This window comes from Salvia splendens, chromosome 2, assembly GCF_004379255.2.
Source record: "Salvia splendens isolate huo1 chromosome 2, SspV2, whole genome shotgun sequence".
NCBI classification, from domain to species: Eukaryota; Viridiplantae; Streptophyta; class Magnoliopsida; order Lamiales; family Lamiaceae; genus Salvia; species Salvia splendens.
The window spans coordinates 21486092-21508503 of NC_056033.1; the positions used below are offsets into that span (position 1 = coordinate 21486092).

The window sequence follows — 22412 nt, forward strand, 5'->3', positions numbered from 1 at the left end:
GTCTTATGGTTTGGAGCATTTCCTTGAATAGTGGGGGGTCGTAATATTAACGTGATGATCGATTGTTATTCTGATCAATAATTTTATTGCAAGATATTTTATTCCAAAAATAAAACAACGAATAATATTAAATGGCAATTTTCTAAGCGAAAACATAGTTTTTGGATTAATATGTTGGACAAGTCGTGGAATCCTGGAGTTTTGTTTACCCACCCAAATTAACAGTCCGCCAACTTTTACCAAGGTGTGTTTACTTACTACGCTTGACTTGCATTAGAGTTAATATTGAGTAAACGGTTTTAACTTTTAACCCTCTGTGTGGATTGGTGGGTTTACCGTATCTCTGTTCGAAGCGAAAGAGAGACATCGAAGCATGCATTTTGTGCATCTTTTCCCCCTTTGCATGCACACGCGTTTTTATATACATGTATCTATACAAGCGCGCCTCTGTCTCTCTCTCCGTCTATTTAATTATATTTCAATTTCTTATTTCTCGCCTCTGCCGGATTACTTCTCCGATCGCCGCCTCCTGCTTTTACTCCTTTTTTATCTCCTACTCTGAGTTTAAATCCGAGATTTGGAGTTTAAATTAGTGATGTATCGAATTTTTCCCTCCTCCGGATTTACTGAATTTCTCTTGCTTGCGGATTTAGGGTTTTGATTTTGCGTTTCCCCTTTGGGGTTTAAGATTTGAATTTCCGAGGAATGGGGTCAAAGTATTGCATGAATCATGTTTGCCGTGGAACGACGTCGTCTGAGTGGAAGAAAGGTTGGAGCTTGAAATCAGGTGGATTTGCTAACCTGTGTTACAGATGCGGGTAATTTTCTTCTTTTTTTTTTTGTTGAATTCGAGTCGTCTGTCTTCAGAATTGAGATTGCTTCCTTTTTGTGGATTTCTTCGATTGATTTAAAGCATAATGACTTTTACTATATTTAGGATTTTTGGTTCTAAATTCTGTAAAGATTATTTAGTTCGAATGTAGGAAAATTCAACCGTGTTGAAAACCTTGGAATGATGATGACTCTAGTCAAAAGGTGTTACAATGCACTATGTTCGTCAAGTCAACTATTGTATTTTTGCTTGATTAGTTTTCAATCCTTGACATGATCATCATCTTGTGGTGGTTTCTTCTGTTAAAAAGCGTAGTAGTTGTGATATGATTCTTATGATGCATACGACTCTATTCAAGCACTGAAAAGCTTAATGCTTAGACAAATTTTGACATTAACGACCATACTGTCCATCTTGAACAATATCTGCTCTGTTTGGACGATGCAGTGAATTTTTTTGTTTAGTTGAGTTTTTTTCAACTGCCTCATAAATTACTTTCTTGGTTGCATGAGAGAATATTGGCGTGTCTGTTTTCTTCATGTTACTAAAGCTTAATTGGAAGTTTCTTCGACTAATGTTTTAGAAATGCACATGCATGTTCTTTCTATCTGCTTTTTGTCGTTTTGTGGTTTGACGTGGTGTGAATGTGAGTTCAGATCTGCCTATGAGAATTCGGTTTTCTGTGAAACGTTCCACTCGGAGGAATCTGGTTGGAGGGAATGTCGGATATGTGCGAAGGTAAATAATTTGAGTTGTCGTTTCATTGTTATACTTTTTCTAGTTTGTCCGACCATAAATATTTGTTATTGGCAGCGAATTCATTGTGGGTGCATTGCTTCAAGATATGTATACATGGATTTTGGAGGTGTTGGGTGCATAACCTGTCTAAAGCGATTGGAAGTTCATTCTAAACAATCACTTCAGGTTATCGGACTCTAAAACTTGCTATTTACAAGAACTGCATCATATTCGTGATGATTGTTGATAATTGTTGTTTCCAGTCTTGTAATGAAATTAAATGCTATTATCACTATCTGCTAGAAACTTGATTGGTTGTGCCTCAATCTTCTGTAGTCATGAGTTTCCATAGATTTTTTCTGTCCTAAAAAAGATCATGGATGGAATTCTGTATGTGAATGTTTGTTCTTGTTCACCCTATCCATTTTATATCTCACTTTCCTTGGCTGGTGAGATAAACCACTCGAAGCTTGTTCTGCTGTGTATGATGCATTTCTGCCTGTCAAATATTAGACATTTCCTCTAAGTTTTCCTGTTTTTTTGTTAGCGATTTCTGTAAACACAAAGATTTTAATCCTATCCCAATTATTTAACATATTTATATCAAAATCAATATCTAATTGATCTTACATCTATTTTATTTAGTTTTCATTTCAGATGCTCATACCTGAATATTATGCAGATTCCTAGTAACAATTCTAAGGACACAGTTTCAACAAATGGGATTAAGGATGTTCATCCTGGAGTTGTTGAGAATCGCATTGATGATGATAAGTTTAGCACTCAGAGGTTACTGCAATTGACCAAGGCTATAGGTGCAATTGATGGTTGTTCGGGTCTTGAGCAACTTACACATGAAGATCCCTTGCTTAAAAGTAGGCAAAGCAGCACACGCATTCCAAATCTCACTCAACAAAGTTTGTCATCTACCTTCAAAACAGTTAATAGCAGACCAAGAGATGGGGTTAAGAATAGCTATGATTCTTTAGCTCAACCTTCTGTAAATTTCTCATTGATGACACCTTCAAGTAGTCCGATCACTATTTTGCCTTTTCCTGGTGGGATTGCTGAAGGAAGCGAACAGAGCAAAGGTTCTTTAGAACAAGCACTCAATGTTCTACCAAAACCTCCCAAACCTAGCCCTACTGTTGGGTCTGAGGTAAATAAAGGAACTGTTTCACAAGCACGTGTTGCAAGGCCACCTGCGGAAGGGCGAGGTCGTAATCAGTTGCTTCCTCGGTATTGGCCAAGGATCACTGACCAAGAACTGCAGCAATTATCTGGAGAGTATCCACACGTGTTCTTCTTTTCAATTTTTATGATTGTCCACCCCCAATTTTAGATGTGTCTTCTTGATATATATCTTCAGTTTTTCCTTGACCAGTCTCTAGTTTAAAATCCATTATAGTACCTCTGTTTGAGAAAGTTCTGAGTGCCAGTGATGCTGGGCGAATTGGTCGCCTGGTCCTTCCTAAAGCTTGTGCTGAAGTATGCCCTTCATTTGCTTTTGCAAAAATGCCTCATAGAAACAAGTTAACTAAAGCTGGGGACCTCACTTATATCAAAGTTCTATTTTTTTTTCAGGCATTTTTTCCCCTGATTAATCAATCGGAAGGTATACCAATAAGGATTCAAGACATAACGGGGAAAGAGTGGACTTTCCAATTCAGGTTCTGGCCTAATAATAACAGCAGGATGTACGTATTGGAAGGCGTAACCCCTTGCATCCAAAATATGCAAGTACAAGCTGGTGACACGGGTATATACTCAGTTAATGTAAAATCTCGTATGTTTGTGACAGTTAATCTTTTACTATTTGTTTTGTGCTCACTATCTTGAATCCTTACATTTGCTAGAACTGGAAAGTTAAAGTAGAGGAATCCCCTAAAAGTTTCAACTTGGGACAATAATGTATATAAGGTCATCAAACACATAGGAATTCTGTTATAGCCCATGTATGAGTGAGTGCCTTAGTAGTTACCAGGTAGACAGAAGGCAGCTTTTACAAGTTTATTCACAAATAAACTTTACGTTAGGATATTCCTTATTTCTCTTGTTGCTTGAAACAAATAGTGAATTGAATTTGAATGTAATACTAATAGCTTACAAACTATAAAATGCTAGAATAACTCTTCAATTTTCAAATCCTTCTTTCTATATTGATGTGCAACTTGCCATGAGACCTATTTTTGAATCATCTATACCCTTATTCATTTATTGGCTATCCTGCATAAGATTTGTCGTACAAAAAATACATTTTCCTACTTCACATGTTACTGTTTAAAATTTCTTTGCATTCTTTGGTTCTTTCTTCTTTCTTCTTTCACTCTATGCTATACTTCTGCCTTTTCTTTTTCCAGTGGAATTACCATCATTATCATTTGTGTTATGTGTAAGAAATTCCTTTAGAATATAAAGGGATTTTCGTATGCAATAAATAAATAGTTAGATACTGTTCTATATATTCGAATAAACCTTATTATTTCTATTTGAAATATGCATCTGGGCTGAGTGTGGATACTGACTCGGTCAATATTATGTTTTCCATACAAGCTAACTTCCCTTCTCTTGTTTTTTTTTCTTTGACTAGTGACATTTAGTCGCATAGAACCTGGTGGTCAACTTGTCATAGGCTGCCGAAAAGCAATAAACAATGGTGATGCCCAGGTCATAATTTTTATGCCTTGCCTTGACACCTCTTTCATGGATTCTTTTCCACTATATTTCTCAATCACAATACGTAGCTCATAGATGTTATTTTTGGCAAATAAGTAGGATTCCCAAACTCTCGCCTCAACAAGTGGTGATTCTCCTGGGGAAACATCATTTTCTGGCGCTACTGGCAATCTGCTTTTAGTATGTGTTATTTGCTATTTTACCAAAATGCATCACTCGATATATTTTGATGTATATTCTAATTGAGATACCTTGCCATGCCAAATAATGTCAAGAATGGAGGTAAAACTTCTGATGATTCACTCCAGCAGTCCATATCGGAGAGGAAGAAGTTGAAGAACATAAAAAATAAGAGGCTTCACATGCATACTGATGAAGCCATGGAGCTGAGAATAACTTGGGAAGAAGCACAAGAGTTGCTTCGTCCATCTCCCACTGCTGAACCTACTGTTGTTGTAGTTGAGGACCATGAATTTGAAGAATTTGAAGTAAGTTTCAGTCACCATATTGGAAATATTTTGTTCTTGTAATCTCATATATGCATATTATTATAAGTCTTTGGTAAATGGCACTGTTAGGATCATCTGCTAATTATTACATCATTATTCTGATACTCTAGTGCAATTATTAATTTTGTGGCTAGGAACCTCCAATATTTGGAAAGCGGACAGTTTTCACGTCTGGACCATCAGGGTAAGTATCACTGGATTTTCTCTCAAAAAAGTTCTCAATGAACCTGAATTAACTGAACTTATCTAGATTTTACTACTTGTGTTTCTTAAGGACGTCACCTTTTGTTTTCATTATCTGCCTCTGGAATGTGGCAAAGAATTGTAATTTACTAATGCTAGTGGCTTGATCATCTGGTCTTAGACTCTTAGTGTTTGAAGATTAAATCATCATAAATTAGTAGGACCAGGTTATAAACCGAATCATGAAATGTTGAAGAATCTTCTGATAGAAAGGTGTAGCATTATGGACTTAGTGTTCCCTGGGGCATATTAACTCCGTTTTGATTTTTATTGATTTTTCCCCACTTCATGTGTTTTATTTAATATTTTTCAAGGTTTTTTTAGTGAAGACGCTAATAGCATGTTTTAATATTGTGTAGAAATATTACGAATTTTATTCTTTATTGTTGTTTTATTACTTATTGTTATTAGTGAAATCAAAGTTGTTGGGTAACTTGTTACAGAGCATGTGTCATATTACTTATTGTTATAGGTTGTAAGATGCTCATTTATATAGTGTTTCTCTGTCATCCTCAAAATACACATTGCTTACACATCCTTCAGTCTTTTCCCTTTTAACAATTTTCTCGTCCCCCAAAATGTTACAAATATCAGTTGGAATGACATCCCCAAATCAAATCAAAAATAGACATTTCCCCACACACATTTTGGGGAGATCACCAACGACTTAGCAATCAACCATAAAATTATGCAAATGACTACTTTAAGTGGTTCGGATGTTTTATGGGGGGTTTGCATGTTAGTTTTGATTGTGGACCAAATTGCGCTTAATTTTAAGTAATCTTCTTAGGGAGCAGGACCAGCTGGCTCAGTGTGACAGTTGCTTGAAATGGCGGATATTGCCTGTGCATGCTCTTCTTTCTGCAAAGTGGTCATGTTCGGAGAATATATGGGATTTAAAAAGGTTAGCCACGCCAATAATTTAGAGCTTGTTTTTTGGAAACTTTAGAACACATCGTAGAACTCCCATTTTGTGGATCAGATTTGTTTATAAAACTTAAACCACAGTTTTCTCAATTTCACATTCATTTGACACCCAACATGTTTACATGACATGATTTGAAATTAAGGCCAACGTTTTCTCTCCGTTGACAAAATAAATGTGATTTTTTGCTTTTACACAATCTCTCAAAAATCAATTCTCCAAAAACATGAACCATACCTCCCCCCCCCAGGCTGGAAGTTTACACTAAGTGAAGAATTAGTAACATAAGTTTACTTATCCTCTGCTCTCTTTTCTGTAAAAGTAACAGGTTAATGCTCCTAGCAGTTTGATGGAAAAGAATACATAATGATGGGTAAAAGTAACAAATAACTGCACAACTTTCTTAATTATGGAATTGCAGAAATCTTTAGTCATAGTAGAAACTCTGCAAAATGATTATTTGAGATCACATTATAACAATAAATATAGAACGACGTTGAACAAATGTTACTATTTTTCTTTTGAGTCACATGTCACCCTGGGTGACTAAAATCCATAACCTATTGGTTGGAGGGGAAGGCTCTTACTAATTGAGGTGCTTCAGTGATATCAGTCCCCATTCATGGAATAATTGCAGGAAATAAATTGGAATAAAATCAGCCCCAAGAGTTGACTATGAAATACTATGATTATGCACTATTTTAAGTAAGTAGGATTTGGAGGGATTTGAATAAATTAGATTTAATTTGAATAAATAAGTTGTGATTTGAATCAATTGGGAATTGATTGGAATCAATTAGGTGCAAGTTTGGTGGGATTATTATATTGTAAACTCCTATATAAACTATGGAGGTTTTGTGAGAAAGGTATCCAGAAAAGATCAATTGTTATCGGTGTCTACCGTAGGCCTCGGTGAGAGGATTATTGGCCTCCTAGGAGGATTGTATCTTTCATTTGTTTCTGTATTTCGAGTTAAGTTATATCCCAATCCAGTTTCTATTCATGCATATCTTCTTCCTGCCTTTACTTCAGTCTCTAAGAGTTTTCGAAGAAATAGAATTGTGTGCTTATGGTTTTCTTTTATGGTGCTTTCTTTCAGGTGCTCATGTCCTGCTCCCGAGGACATAAGGCCCAAAGATCTGGAACCTTTTGTTCCTAGTTACAAAGGTATGAACTCCGCTTAATATCCTTACAAAAATCTCTTTTACCCATGTGCTTTTACATACTTACCTAATTACTAAGTGATGCTATCAAGTTCACATGTGCATACTTGGTTCCTCTGTCGGTGTGGTGTGCTTTCTTTTTTTTCTGCATGTGTTGCACGGTCACTGCTCTATGGACTGTCAAGGAGAACATATGATTCATGTAGCTTTTAATTATGACACGTAAATTTTTGCATGTCGGTTTTGTGTTTCAATCCAGATTTCTTTCCCTCGTAGTTATTAGAAATGACAACTATTAGTTGAGCCCCTTTCAATATTAGATACATTTATTCGATGGGTTTCCCTCATAACAATCAGAAATGACCACAATTACTTTCATTACAAATGTTGAGCTCCTTTCTATATTAGATAGCTTTACTCGAGGGCTAACTACTATTCTTGTATACATTCTCCTAAAATGCCATGATGCACCTAACATAATTAGACATGCTTTCTAAGCTCTCACATCAGTTAGTCAGCAAGATTACGTATGGGATTGATAAGAATACTGCCTGTCGAGAACAGGAATGCAAAAGGCCTCTCAGTGCTGTTTAACATTCTCAATTTCTCATTCACATTAATTGCCATGTTAACTGTATATATTCTTTACTCTCATTCTTCACATTTTTCATGCTATTGAATACTCGCACTATATCACTTCCCGATTCTTCTCAGTAGGTCTATTATATAAAGTAGATATAAAAGCAAAGTATTTTGTTTCTGATTGTTTTGACTGAAGTGGCTGAGCATTTAGTTCTGTCATAGACGTGTTCACATTATCAAACCCCAATGATTATGCTGCCAGCCTGCCTAGTGGCAGTGCAGTTAATGCCCGATGCCAAAGGTCTCGGGTTTGAGTCCACCGTGATGTGGTCTTTAAATTTCTGTTCATTTATAAATAAATAAGAAAAATATAAACTTTCTCTGATCTGGCCACTTACCACTTTTGAGGATTTAAAAAATAATACTCCCTCCATCCCCTAGAAATAGAGACTTTGGGGACAGCACGGTTTTGATGCAAAATTGGTAAAGTTGGCGAGAGAGGGAGAGTAGTTTAAAGTGAATAGTGGACCACGTCATTAGTAGTGTAATGTATGGTGAAATTTTTTCCAAAAATAGAAGTGGACTAATTTTGGTGGCCGTACCAAAATGGCAAAGAGGGATTGTTTTTTTTGGGATGGATGGAGTAGTGATTGTTGGGAACTGTTCCCATTTTACCAGTTCTTAATTACCAGATTGATGTATTGATACTGTAGCTTATTGAATTTGAAATGATTTAGCTCTTCAGCAATTTCCTTAAAAAAAACTTCCTTAAACATCAATAATTTATAGTTTCCACGTCTTAGTTGTACTCTAGTCCTCATCCAGAGAGAAAATCCCAACATGCTGCTCTCCTTAGTATTAGAATGTTTCTATCTCTTGTGATGCAATCGTCTCGTGACTCACGTCTCTTCATCGGTTATCTCTTTCATCTTTTGATGTTAAAAAAGTTATGTTCTTTCCTTCTTCAGAATCCAAGAGGAGAAAAGTTTCGGAAAACAAGATGCCAAAAGGAGGGGAGCCTTCAGGCTTAGATGCCTTGGCAACTGCTGCAGTTCTAGGAGACAACATAAGTGACATAGCTGAGAGTTCAGTGGGGGCCACCACAAGGCATCCTCGCCATCGTCCTGGCTGCACTTGCATAGTCTGCATACAACCTCCCAGCGGAAAAGGGAAGCACGAGCCCTCTTGCAAGTGCAATGTCTGTCAGACAGTACGACGCCGTTTCAAGACACTGATGATGCGCAAGAAAAAGAGGCAGTCTGAAGTTGCCCAAGCCAAGGATAGGGCTTCCCTTAAAATCGAACTGGGGAGGGTGGCCAGAGATGTGGAGGCAGACGCAATGGGGAAGGAAGCTGACATGGAAGAATCGAGCAAAGGGCAGTTGGACCTCAACTGTGATCCCCACCGCGAGGACGAGATGCTTGCACAGACGGCCGGAATGAGCTTGACGACGTTGGTGAAGTCGGTTGCCCTACCGTTGGATACGTATCTCCCACCTGCCATCGCTCAGAACCAAGAAAATCTCTCCTTCATCCCTGCAGATACAGATGGGAGAGGACATCAGTAAGAGTTACGTTATTTATTTATTTATTGCTATTTTAAATTTGAAATCCACAAATTTTGTTTTTTTGGAGATCACATGTGGCATAATATTTGAAAACCACAGTTATGTTATCGACAAGAAGCAATTCATTGGATATATCAACAAGCATACGATACGACGCCAAGGTTGATGGTCTTTAAATTTAAATTTATTTATCCATAAAAAAATGCAAGAGGAGTTTAAGAGACCGAATTGAGGGTTCGGTTCGACCAAATATCTCGTCTCTTAAATCAAAGATCTCCAATTTTTTGTCGTAGAGAGCAATGATAGCCGTTGGTGTTTGCTTACTAACGAAGTCCAACATTTTTCTACTTTGGCCATGGTTTGAAGGAAATCAAGTGTTGAGTGGGTGCAAAACTATAAAGGATCAGAAGATTGGGGTGATGGGAATCGAGAATGAATAAGAAAGAAAGAAACAAAATAAATTGAATAGGAGTATTTTAATAAAGAAGAGAGAATAGATTGAAATGCCCTTTTATAGGTTTGAAGATAATTTTGCCTAAAAAGGTTGGAAATAGTGAAAAAAGCTTAAATGATATTACATTCAAGTTAATGGATCTCAGAAGATATTCTCAAATGTTACCGGCCAAAATTGATACGACAAAGTTCGTGGATCTAAAAAATTAAAGTGAACTAAACATTTAGTCCATTGCTTTTGGGGTTGTAAAACCACACCTCTGACAAAAAAAAAAAAAAATACCGCCATAGACCCTAGCATTTAATATAATCACAAATAGAGTTTTATGAGTCTAAATTACCGCTAGCCCCGAAAGGGAAATTGTGGCAATCTATGCTGACATCTTCTTTCTGCTACCTTTCGCACTTTCAAATTTACATGAGTACTTCGCATGCTATTTCAAGTTTACATGAGTACATTGTATGTGATAATAAGTTTTGATATTTCATACGAGATTAAAGTTTTACTCTATACAATAATAATGATGTGTGGGATATTAACGCCGACAACTTCCATCTTCCAACCCAACTCTCATCTTCTTATCTTCCCAACTAACATCAATAAATATACTCCCTTTATATAGACGACAACTTCCATCTTTCAAGCAAACTCTAATCCTCCAAAATCGTCAACTTCAAATATTCACTTCATCCTTTGATTGATAAAATCTTGATTGAGAGCTTTGTTTCACCTTGGGATAAATGTAATCTTCTTCTTCTCTTGAATTCGTCGCTCGGATCTATATTCTCTTCTATGGAATTTGAGTATTGTGATAACTGATGATATTTTCGTGCCCTAGCTAAGTCTTCTCATTTTAAAAGGAATTTAAATCACATAAAATAGGGCCAACACAACAAATTCTGCATGTGGTCGAGGTTATATCTACCAGGTAGACTCTTTGCATTGGCACGTCACTTTTCGACCTGATTGGGTGAAATTGTGGATTGGATCCACCTGGCTCAGGTGAATCTGTGGAACGACTGAGCGTCAAATGACTCCTCGACCAAGTGAATTTATGGAGTCTCTAGGTTGCACCACAACATGACATGTCCGGATGACTTTGCAGATTGCTTCCACCTGACCCAGGTCAACACTCCAGATTTTCGCCCGACGACTGTTCTTTCATAATTTTCATCCATTTTAACATTTTCTACATATATACTTAACAGACTTGTCATTTAACCAATTGATATATAATTAACATAAAAATAAAATTCAAGCTATAAAACTCAACAATAATCTACTCCTCCGTTCCGTGGTAGTGAATGCGTTTCTTTTCGGTACGCGATTTAAGAAAAATTGTGTATAAGTGAGTTAAATAAAAGTAGAATAAAGTAGGAAATGAAAAAAGTAGAGAAATGAATAGAGAATAAGTAAATGAGAAGAAATGTGTTGACTTTTACTAGAAATGGAAACGACTCTATTACTATGTAACGTATTAAAATAACAAAATTACTCTACTGCTATAAAACGGACAGAGGGAGTACGAAATAACAAGTTTATTAAAGAGTAACAATTAATATTACTACAAGTAACAATGAGTACCACAGAGGGGATCTGAAGATAATACTAAAAATGTCATGGGAAAAATTCTAATAATTATATACATTTGATTTAACTTTGGATTGCTTGTTAAATACTCACAAAGGGGTCGGTCCATTTGCTAACGCCGCAATCCGGCGGCCCCCGTTACCCGGCTTCCAAATTCCAATTCCAATTCCAATTCCAATTCCAATTCGAATCTCTCGTTTCTTAATCATAATTCATACATTTAATTTTGGAGTAATTAATAAGCTAGTGCTACATCATTACACAGCACCACTTAAATATCTGGGAAATTCAATCAAATTAGGAGTATTATACTCTATTTTCCAATTCTGCTCCTCCCTCGTTCTGGTTGGGGAACAGATTGATCGGCTTTCAGAATTCAGATACTTGTTTAAAACCTGCTTTACTTCATCAATTTCTCAGCCAGGTACACTCTTTTTTGTTTGCAGAAGAATGATTTTTCGTATCTATATGTTGCATAAACATTGTGCGCTTCATATCACCGATTGTGTTGGTGAAATGGAGCTAGCAGATCTAGGGTTTGGAATTTGTTTCAACTGATTGTGGTGTTATGCTTTTTTGGTGAAACTATTTGAGATAACTGTTGTGTCTGCAGCGGAGCTGGATTTGGCTGCTGAGTTGAGTGGAAGATTTTAATGAGGTATTGAGATAGTGGAGTGTGAAGATGAGTGAAAGCAACAAGTATCAGCTGGGGACTATTGGAGCATTGAGTCTTTCAGTGGTTTCATCTGTTTCCATTGTCATATGCAACAAGGCGCTCATTAGCACTCTTGGCTTCACTTTTGGTGAGATGAGATTTCAATGGACCTCATTCATATACTTATTGTTTATGTGAGCTTTAGCTGTGCTGTTATGCCTGTCCCAACTCCCATAGATTTTAAATTCACTGCTGCCATTTAGTCTGATTTAATTGCAGTAAATCATGTGGACAGGTTAAATCAGATCATAGATTTAGGTGATGATACTTTCTGTTTTAACATATTTAACACCAGTGTTATCAATCTCGTATGGCGGCTTATGGCGGTTCGCCTAAAAACCGCCACAGGGATATGGCGTATTAGTATGGCGGATATGGCGGTCAATAATTAAATAAATAAAATAATACTTATTATTTATACATAATTCAAAAATTGGAAAATAACAAAAATATAACATCTAAAACTCTTAAAACAATTAATAAAGCATAAAATACAGCTCTAACATCCATGTTTCTTGCATAATGCCCCATTCCTAAATGCAGTACACACGCAATGTTGTCAAATGGCGGATATGGCGGTGCTATGGCAGCGCCATGTTGCTATGGCATTTCCACCACAGAACGCCATGCCATAGTCCCATGGTGCCGCCATATCTGCTATTTGATAACATTGTTTAACTCATGATCGCAAATAACTACCACCTATTTTTTTGGCAGTTTTGGCAGTTTCCGAATTCTGAGTGTTGAAAATCTGTTACTAATAGAGAGATCAAATTTTACACTTGTTACTCCTAGTTATAGCATTTGCATTTAAAGGTGGGTAAAGGCATCTTGTCACACTTAGAAATGGAGTTCATTCTAATTTATTGCTGATTGTGTGAAATTTGATGACATTGAGATTTGCATGTATTAGAATATTCTCTATTCAAGAAATATCTACTCCCTTCGTCCGCTATTTGGAGTCCCATTTGAGTTCGGCACGGGTTTTAAGAAATATAAAGGAAAGTGTGTGAGAAACGATAGTGGAATGTGGGACCTATTTTTATATATTAGTTTTATAATAGAATGTGAGTGGAAATGTGGAAAGTGGGGTCTACCTACCATTTATTAGTAAAAGTGAACGGGGACTCCTAATGGCCGACAGAGGGAGTATCAGTCAGTGATCTTAGCTGTCTGCTATTGCACGTGTGCATTTCGTTTTGAAGTCACTTCTTATGTTATTTCCTTGATTTACATATTTTTGCTAATTTATTTCATTAGTAATAAGAAACACACTGGTATATGATATTTAATGTCCATCTAGTGGTTTTTTCCTGAAACCTTTTTGCCCTAGCCATTGAACTCTAGTTTCACTTTTAGGTACTACTTGATATTTAACTTCTGTTTTCTCCTGTTATTTTACTTTTGCAGCTACAACTCTTACTAGCTGGCATCTTCTTGTTACTTTTTGCTCCCTTCACATTGCTCTATGGATGAAATGGTTTGAACACAAGCCATTTGATCCAAGAGCTGTCACGGGATTTGGAATTCTCAATGGAACATCCATTGGGCTTTTAAATCTTAGCCTGGGTTTCAACTCTGTGGGTTTCTATCAGGTTAGTTGTATGTTTAAAATTCTTTGAATTTCTGGCATGCAATTGAGGATACACCAATGAGTTTTATTTCCTCAAGATAAAAGAGCACCATTTTATAAGAATAGTTTTTGGTGTGTTGAAGGAAGTAATCCCTACCCCATGTCAGGCACAAAAGAAGAAAAGAACTCCTTCAGTGTAGACAATAGCTATGCACACAGCAACAACCTTCAGTTTATGTGAATCATATTAGGGTTGTCCACTCGCTACATTGTACCATGGTCTGGTGCAGTTGTATGGAATATAGTATAACGTGAGGCAAAGACTTTTTATAGGTGCTTATGACTAAAAGTAGATATCAATGTAGATTGATATTTTTGCAATTGAAGAATGTAGTGCCTTCACTTTCCATTCTGCTAGTGATTGGTGATTACTTTAGGAACAGTCTGTCTGCTATATCTAAAGAACATTAAATTTTGATATTGGCGGCAATATTCGACTCCCTCTATTTTCTCTAACCTATTTCAAACTAGTTTTAGCTTAAAGTTCTCATAATTTATGGCAAATGATTTTCAGATGACAAAATTGGCAATTATCCCATGCACTGTTCTTTTAGAGACTATTTTCTTCAGAAAATTGTTCAGGTTAGATCTTTAAATCTGTCTCTTCCAGTTTCTTAGTTTGTATTCTTTGTGTGATATGAACTATACTTGCATGTAAAACCCTTTCTTGTGCTACCAAGTTGATGTGGAGCAAAAGGTAGCATACACAATACGCACAACGTACTCGACAATATGATAGAATGAAAGAAAGAAACTGAATCGGAACACTTAATGGAAAAGAAAACGAATGGAAATAACAAGAGTTCCTCCCTGAGGCCTCGGTACTTACTGATACTCCTATTCTCCCAATACCCCAACCCAATGTTATGGATGGCGTATGGCGGCTTACGGCGGTGAGCCCAAAAACCGCCTCAGGGATATGGCGTATCAGTATGGCGGGATATGGCGGTCGATAAATAAATTAATAAAATATTAGTAATATATGTATATATAAATTCAAAAAATTAGAAAATAATAAAAAATTGTAATATATCAAGTTATCAACTATTAAAAATAGAAGCATGCTTTTTAATTACTATATCTACTGCAATTACTAAATTTATAAAAATAGAAGTATGATAAAAATCTGCACAACTACACCTTAATTAAAAATGTGATCCTAATTAAAAATCTGCACAGCTACACCTTAATTAAAAATGTGACCCTAATTAAAAAAATCTGATCCTAATTAAAAATCTGACCCTAATTCCTAATTAAAATGGCATGCAAATTAGAAAATCTGGTACAATTTCGGTTACCTTAAAAATCTGGGCAGTGGGCTGCTCTAGACGGACTGGCGGCGACGTGACTAGGGCAGTGGGACTGGGGGCGCAGCAGGTTGGGTTTGTTTGAGAGGGAAAGAGATACTATGAAAAAAACCCTAGATTTGGACTTAATTGGCATTTTATTTCATTATTTGGGCCGGGTTTGGGCCGGGTTAAGGGTTAAAAATCATTTGAGCCGTGTTATTTGGTAATTGGGCTGAGGTTTGGGGCAGCCCAACCAAAAGTGACGCCATAACTGCCATGGCACCGCCATGGCGCCTCACTCATGGCGGCAAATGGCGGTCGCCATAAAAAAGTTTTGTGGCAGCTCGTGGCGATGGCGTTTTTTCCGAAACCCGCCACGCAATGGCGCCACGGCGGCGCCATGGCTGCTTTTTAATAACATTGCCCCAACCCTTCAAACATTCAGGTGTTTATATAGGGAGATAATTACAAGAGAGTCCTCTTCTAAGTAAATTTAGAAACAAGTAAATCCTAAATGCAACAGAATTCAAACCTTAATTATATCTTAAATAAAAGACTCCTAATTTTATCGTAAAGAATCTAAAGATAATACTGAAACTAATAGAGATCTTTCATTGACCAACTCTTCTTGTCTCGAATATCTTCTACCCTAGGCCTCCACGTTACAGCCTCTGCCTCCGAAGATGGCTCCTCCTGCACGTCAAAAATCCACCACGCTTCCGACACCTCTTGTGCAGTGCTTCCATGTGTGATCAAGATCCCAAGTCTCTCTTCGAGTGATGGGGGTTCATCCTCATTTATGTCATATCATCATATGAGAGGCATGCTTATCCGTTACAGACTTACAGTATACACTAAGTCACAAACTATTTTGATATTTTCATAAAAATACTGTTACTCCTATAAAACATTATCATAAATCCCAGAATTCCCTGAGCATATGTTCGATCTTGGATGTATTGGTGGTTAGTTTCCAGGTAAAAAAAAACTATTTCCTGGCCATCAACACAAATGAGAACTTATTAGAAAAGCATAATTATTGGCTGGCATTATTCTAGTTTGAACCTGTTTCTCAACTCGACAATTTTCTCTACTATATGTATGTGCACCATGCAAGTTTCTCGGTACCATGTATGTACGCGTATTTTGGAATTTCTTGCTGTCTAACATTATTGGAATATAATCTTGGAATTTTCTTTTTGCAAAGGATAGTCTTGTCTGATGTACAAGTTGTAAAATGACTATAGCTAAGCAAAATAAATGTGGTTAAACTAGATTGAGGACAGAGTGACTATACTGTGTTTGCATACTCCTTAACAACCAAAAAATACTCTTAGCCATGAGAAATACGCACTACCATTGCCCAATGGTCTAAGAAATCATATAGAACTTTTCTGGCCTTTTTCTTTATTATTACTATGTTCTTTGTATCCTTTTTTTTGGTGAGACATACTCCCATTGACTATGAACAAGATACACTTTTTTCATTAACTATATTTTGGTGATTACATGCCTTGGAGTTTGGCTGCTAACATATATTCTTGATCTCTGTTTGCAGTAGGAATGTACAAATTTCACTAGTTGTTCTTCTCATGGGTGTTGGGATTGCAACTGTGACTGATTTGCAGCTTAATGTCCTGGGTTCAGTCTTGTCTCTGCTTGCAATTGTAACAACTTGTGTTGCACAAATCGTATCCTCTGCTACTATAATTTGGTTACTCGATTTTCAGTGGTTTGATTTTCTTCGGTTCTATTAGCAATCTTAATCATTTTTATTGGCTTATTGATTTGTCAGCTTTATGTCTTGGTTTCAATTTTGGGATCTTAACTTGATACACCATTAGATGACAAATACCATACAGAAGAAGTTCAAGGTTTCTTCAACCCAACTTCTGTATCAATCTTGTCCCTATCAGGCAATCACTCTTTTTGTAACTGGACCGTTTGTGGATGGGCTTCTGACGAAGCAGAATGTATTTGCTTTCAACTACACTCCTCAAGTGCTGGTGAGAACTGGAACTACTCTTTACTGAAGTTGGTTGATAATATTAAGCACTTAACTCTGATTTCTCTTTCTTTGACGACAGGCATTTATTGTCCTATCCTGCTTAATGTCAGTTTCCGTGAACTTCAGCACTTTTCTTGTAATCGGAAAGACTTCACCAGTAACTTATCAGGTCCTAGGGCATTTGAAAACATGCCTTGTTTTAGCATTTGGTTATGTTCTTCTTCGAGACCCCTTTAGTTGGCGGAACATTTTAGGAATCTTGATTGCTATCGTGGGGATGGTACTGTACTCGTACTGTTGCTCTATCGAGAGTCAGCAAAAGGCCAGTGCTGAAGCAGCACAAATATCCCAGGTGCTCACTTTTCCTCTCTTGTGTTTGTGTTTGTGTTTGTGCCGGAAGATGATGTAATGACTATCTATTTGTGTGTGTGAAGGCCAAGGAAGCCGAATCCGATCCTCTTTTAAGTGCTGAAAACGGTGGAGTTCTTGCTGAGGGTGCAAGGGCGCCGGAATGGAACTCAAACAAGGACCTGCACGTGTAAAACTTGGGTGGCATCAACTCGCTTAACTGGTTTGCGTGGAAGCAACTGTAGCAGCGACGATGACGATGCTGGAAGGGACACTATGGATTGTGTAATTGAATAGATTGAGAGCTGAATGAGTTGTGTTTCCAGTCAAACAGTTTTGTATACTCGGAAGTGTGCTAATACAGAATAGATTCTCTTTCAATCACCAAATGTTGCAAGCTTAATAAGTAGATTTAATTGGTGGGAAGTTCCTCGAGTTTGGTTGAAAATTTAAATATTTTATGCTAGATTCGGTTTATTTGGAATTAGACTCCCAATTCCATCATTAGTATTGTTTCTGATAGATAGTTTTTGGCAGACATATCTGCAATCCTTCAAGTTTTACCATTCGATACTAAGCTTAGACATTCTTTACATGGATGGCAAAATAGCTATTGTTGGCGATAGAAAATTTTTCATGACAAAAGCTCTTGCCACCTCTCCACTCCAACTTCAAGTGAACGTTATTGTTATTGTTATTGTTATTGTAAATAAAAGTATTATGTTCAGGACTAATGAGAATGGATCCGCTGAGCGTCTTGTTATGATAGTAAATAAAAGTACTATGTAAAGAGAATTGATCTGCTGAGCGACAACTGAAAGGCCGTATGCCAAAGAGAGGCAAGACATACAAACAGAAAGTGACGAGGGAAAAATATATGGTCGCTCACAATAAAGCGCTCTCTCTATATAAAGGTGACATGTGATCCAAATAAAAAATGAATGTTGCCAAAAATCGTTATGTTTAATAAAAACTATTGTATAATGACAAAAGTTTTTTTTTTTTTTTTAATAAAAACTTAACCGGATTGAGTTGGGACGAATTTGGCTCAATCTCATAAGTTTTATTCAAACACCACCAACTCTTCTTAGGGTTTCGATTGCACTTGATTTTCAAAGTGTATTTGTTTCCCAAATACTAATTATTTATTTCATCTATTTGATTTACAAATAATACAGAAAATTAAAGCTCAATTTGTTACTTTGTAGAGATATTTTTTAAAGAGAAAATCAATTTTTTTTTATATTATTTACTCCATCGTTTCTATAAAAATATGTGCAATTTCCATTTTCGTCCGTCCCATAAAAATATTAGGGTTTCCATTTATAGAAAGTTGTCTCCAATTCATTACTCATATACATTAATATATCTACAACTTATACTACTTTGACCCACCATTACAAACTCATTAAACACTAATAATAGTGGGTCCCTCAATCCACCGACACTAATTTAACTATCATTCTCATTCTTTCTCTTACTTTATCAATTGTGCATTAATTCCGTGCCATTTCAAACGCACATATTTTTATGGGACGGTTGAAGTATGAAATTAGTGACATCAAATAAAAGTAACACATATCTTCTCACTAGTTTAGGGAAAGAGTAGACCGTTCAGGTTCAAAATTTGTGGATTTTTCTTGGTTTTTGCCAGTTCCACGGTGTGCCGATTTCACTTTTTTGAAATATTTTTATTTTCTTTTCCTTTGAACAGTAGCAACATGACATCTCTCTCAAAAAGAAGCTCTTCTTCGATCTTCTCTATTTCAAAGAAACCCTCATTTTTGAGCGACAAGGTTGGCTTGGTGCTATAGGTCGGAAAATTGAGAGATGAGAGAGAGATCGATTGCTCATATAGAGAGAAAGAAAGAGAGAGGAGAGGAGAGGGTGACGAGGGTAGTGCAACAACAATGATGCCATGAATGTAATACTATTTTTTTAGTCAAAGTAGTATTTTTTTTAGTCAAAGTAGTATTTGTAATCGTACCTTAATTACTTTTTGATCACCCAAATACTCGTGGTTGAGTATTTCCCATGCTAATTCATGGGCAGAATTTGTAACTGAAATCCTCGGATAATATCCTCTTCCAAAGCTGACTGAATGAAGAACAACGCTTCAACATCGTTCTTCGGAGTTGCTAATCGGGCACAGATTTGATTTAGTATAAGCGTTCTCTATCCCACAATTCTTGGGATTCGAATATAGTGTTCATTTTTTACTGCATGTATTTCTCCCTTAAAATTTGGAATTTGGGACTTAGAAGTAGATGTTGTTCCACTGCATGCCCTTTTCGTTACCTTGAGAGGTTTTAGAGCATTAGCAGTGGGGCGCCCTAAAGCCCGCCCTATAGCCGCCCTATAGGTTTCACTATTGTTTTGTTAATTAATTTAAATGTTTTCAAATATGACAATGCAAAATAATTAAAAATACCACGATTAATTAAAAACGGCAAATCCTACATTGATTAAAAAAAAGTTTTACACAAGTTAGAAATGAAAAAAAAGTTGACTACTCTACAAAAGTCTCATGTCAGACAGACCGTACGTATCCTTACTGAATTCGGGATCGTACTGCGTGTTGGAGTCGAACGGCCGATATTCGTCAGGGTCTGTACCCGGCCAACGTGCACCACCCCAAAACATCGGACTATTCGGACTTGGGTATTCACCGGAATCCATTTTATAGTATAATTTGAGTTTGAGAAAGTGAATGGAAAGGTTACAAATGAAGGTGGAGTATGGGGTATTTATATAAATAAATTTTTCAGAATTAAAAAATAAAAAAAAAACAAAAACCCGTTGCATCGTCCGCGTCGCCCACAATGGGCGGACGATGGCGCGGACGATGCCCTATCGTCCGCGGACGATCTATAAGGTGCGGACGATGCATCGGGCATCGTCCGCGCACCCACAGTGGGCAGAGGATGGCGCGCCCGAGGCATTCAGCGGCCTATCGTCTGCCCCATTGCGGATGCTCTTATGTTTGATCCCCAACCTAGAAATATTAATCTCTAATAACACTTATTGTGGTAAAAGCATATCAAATTAAAATGAAGAAACTGCTTTTGGCGTTGTTTCTTTAATTGATTAATATATATATGGGGTAGTGATAAAATGCAAACTCATATATTGTACAAACTTCAAACTTTTCAACACGGTGTCAACACGGTGTCAACACAATGTCAACACAGTGTAAAATTTCAAGATTTTAGTATCAATACAATGTCAACACAATATCAATACAATGTCAACACGATGTTAACCATTGACATTGTGTTTAGATTTTCTGTTGCTATTATTTTATAATCTGTTGACATTTTTTAACGATCCTGATCATAGTTTGAATTTTGTACAGTACTTTTAGAGTTTGCATTTGATTACATTCCTACGTTCCTATATATATAAACTAAGTATACCACCACACTTTTTTGTAGTGCTAAAGAATAACTACCTTCCTAACAAATAGAAATTGCCCTTTATAACTGTCTAACTAATCTAATCTGAAACCGAACCAATTATAAATTTATCCATATTCACTGAATTTTTTGAATTAAGAAGCCATAATTGTGCACAGTGACTACTACTAAGAGAGCCCCGAGGTTAAAAAATGGAGCTTGAATTCCACTAGCATCAACTCCATTATAGAGAAATTAAATGAACGAGAGAAAAAATGGAAAAAAAGATACATATAAAAGAAAGAAAAAAGATTCAGAAAAAATGCATTAAAAATAGACAAACTTGAAAAAAATGCTAGACTAAAATACCCCTTTAGTTAAAAGGGCATAAAAGCCCGAAATAGTGAAACGTAGATCAAATATGATTATGTCATGATACACATAGATCTCTAGTGACCCATTATATGCAAGTCCACTCCTTATTACAGAACTGTAAATCTAGATTAAATTAGAGTTTTTAGATCTAATTTTTTATGTATGATATGTGCAAATATATAAATTATTTTCGTCTTCATCACGAGCCTATTTTACTTCAGCCTAGAGCAAATAAGTCATAAAATATAAGGAGGATTTAACTTCATTCCAGAATATATTACTTCATTCCAGTAGGTTTTTACTTTATTCCAATAGGATTATTACTTCATTCCAGTACGTACAGACTGTTTCGTGGACGGAGATGTCAAGACCATCCCGTCAACGTTGTGATAGTCCGAAAATTCCAGCTATGACAACAAAATGAAGTGATAGCCTAATTGAATGGTGTAATAAGCACATTGAATGATCTAATAAGCTATTAGAATGAAATATGTGTAGAAACATTTGAAGTCCTACTGGAATGAAGTAAATATCTTGTCCAATGAAGTAATAACGTTTTTGAATGAAGTAATAAAGCTACTGGAATGAATTGTATCTTTTTAAGTGAATAAAGTAAAAACACATTTCAATGAATTTGATTAAACATGTGTTGAATCATTTCAAAACCTACTGGAAGTAGGTAAAAACGTACTACAGTTTCAAGGTATTACGTACCGGAATGAAGTAATAAACATACTACTACAATGAAGTAAAGTGGACATGTAGAAATAATTGTGCATCTCATAAAAAAACTAGATCTAATAACCCTAATTTGATCTCTACTACTACAATGAAGTAAAGTGGACATGTCGAAATAATTGCGCATCTCATAAAAAAACTAGATCTAATAACCCTAATTTGATCTCTAGTTCGGTCTTTAAAATTAGTTCGACATTGATCACAACTTCTTCTAGTGATATTTATTTTTATGATATATTGAAAAAGTGCAATTAAACCTTGTTGTGTACATACCTACTCCCTATGGCCGCGAATACTTTTACTTTTTACAAATTTTGATAATAGACTTTGTATTCCACTAATTCATCTTTTCACAAATTTTGTTATAAACTAATACTCCCTTTGTCCTAACTCAATTGATTGATTTCTTTTTGCCTGTTATTTTGAGAACATGATAATAAATAGTTAAAGTGGAGAGAAGGTAAAGTAATAGTTAACTATTTATTACCATTTTCCTCAAATACATGCCGAAAAATAGTCAATCATTTGAGATAAGACGGATGAAGTATATGATAGTAGGACACACATTCCACTAACTTATTCAACCCATTTTCTATTACTATTTAAAATTTGTGTCAGATCAAAGTATAACG

At 36.2% G+C, this 22412-nt stretch overlaps 2 protein-coding genes across 3 annotated transcripts; both read left to right on the forward strand.

Moving 5' to 3' along the window:
- Positions 1-310: 310 nt before the first annotated feature.
- On the forward strand, positions 311-9367 carry LOC121791477 (B3 domain-containing transcription repressor VAL1-like). Of its 2 annotated transcripts, XM_042189421.1 has the most exons (14): positions 313-427; positions 654-818; positions 1489-1570; positions 1646-1756; positions 2253-2857; positions 2962-3058; positions 3155-3329; positions 4161-4237; positions 4346-4426; positions 4522-4734; positions 4890-4939; positions 5789-5902; positions 7023-7090; positions 8637-9367. In XM_042189421.1, the coding sequence occupies exons 2-14, from the start codon at positions 706-708 to the stop codon at positions 9233-9235; spliced, it is 2385 nt and encodes a 794-aa protein (XP_042045355.1). In that variant the 5' UTR covers positions 313-427; positions 654-705; the 3' UTR covers positions 9236-9367. The 2 variants fall into 2 exon arrangements, with proteins under 2 accessions (XP_042045349.1, XP_042045355.1); XM_042189415.1 differs by having other exon boundaries at positions 311-818.
- A 971-nt stretch (positions 9368-10338) lies between these two features.
- On the forward strand, positions 10339-17756 carry LOC121791494 (UDP-xylose transporter 3-like). Its single transcript, XM_042189426.1, has 8 exons — positions 10339-11703; positions 11893-12082; positions 13405-13589; positions 14142-14209; positions 16475-16607; positions 16761-16922; positions 17004-17276; positions 17359-17756. The coding sequence occupies exons 2-8, from the start codon at positions 11962-11964 to the stop codon at positions 17464-17466; spliced, it is 1050 nt and encodes a 349-aa protein (XP_042045360.1). The 5' UTR covers positions 10339-11703; positions 11893-11961; the 3' UTR covers positions 17467-17756.
- The last annotated feature ends 4656 nt before the right edge of the window (positions 17757-22412 follow it).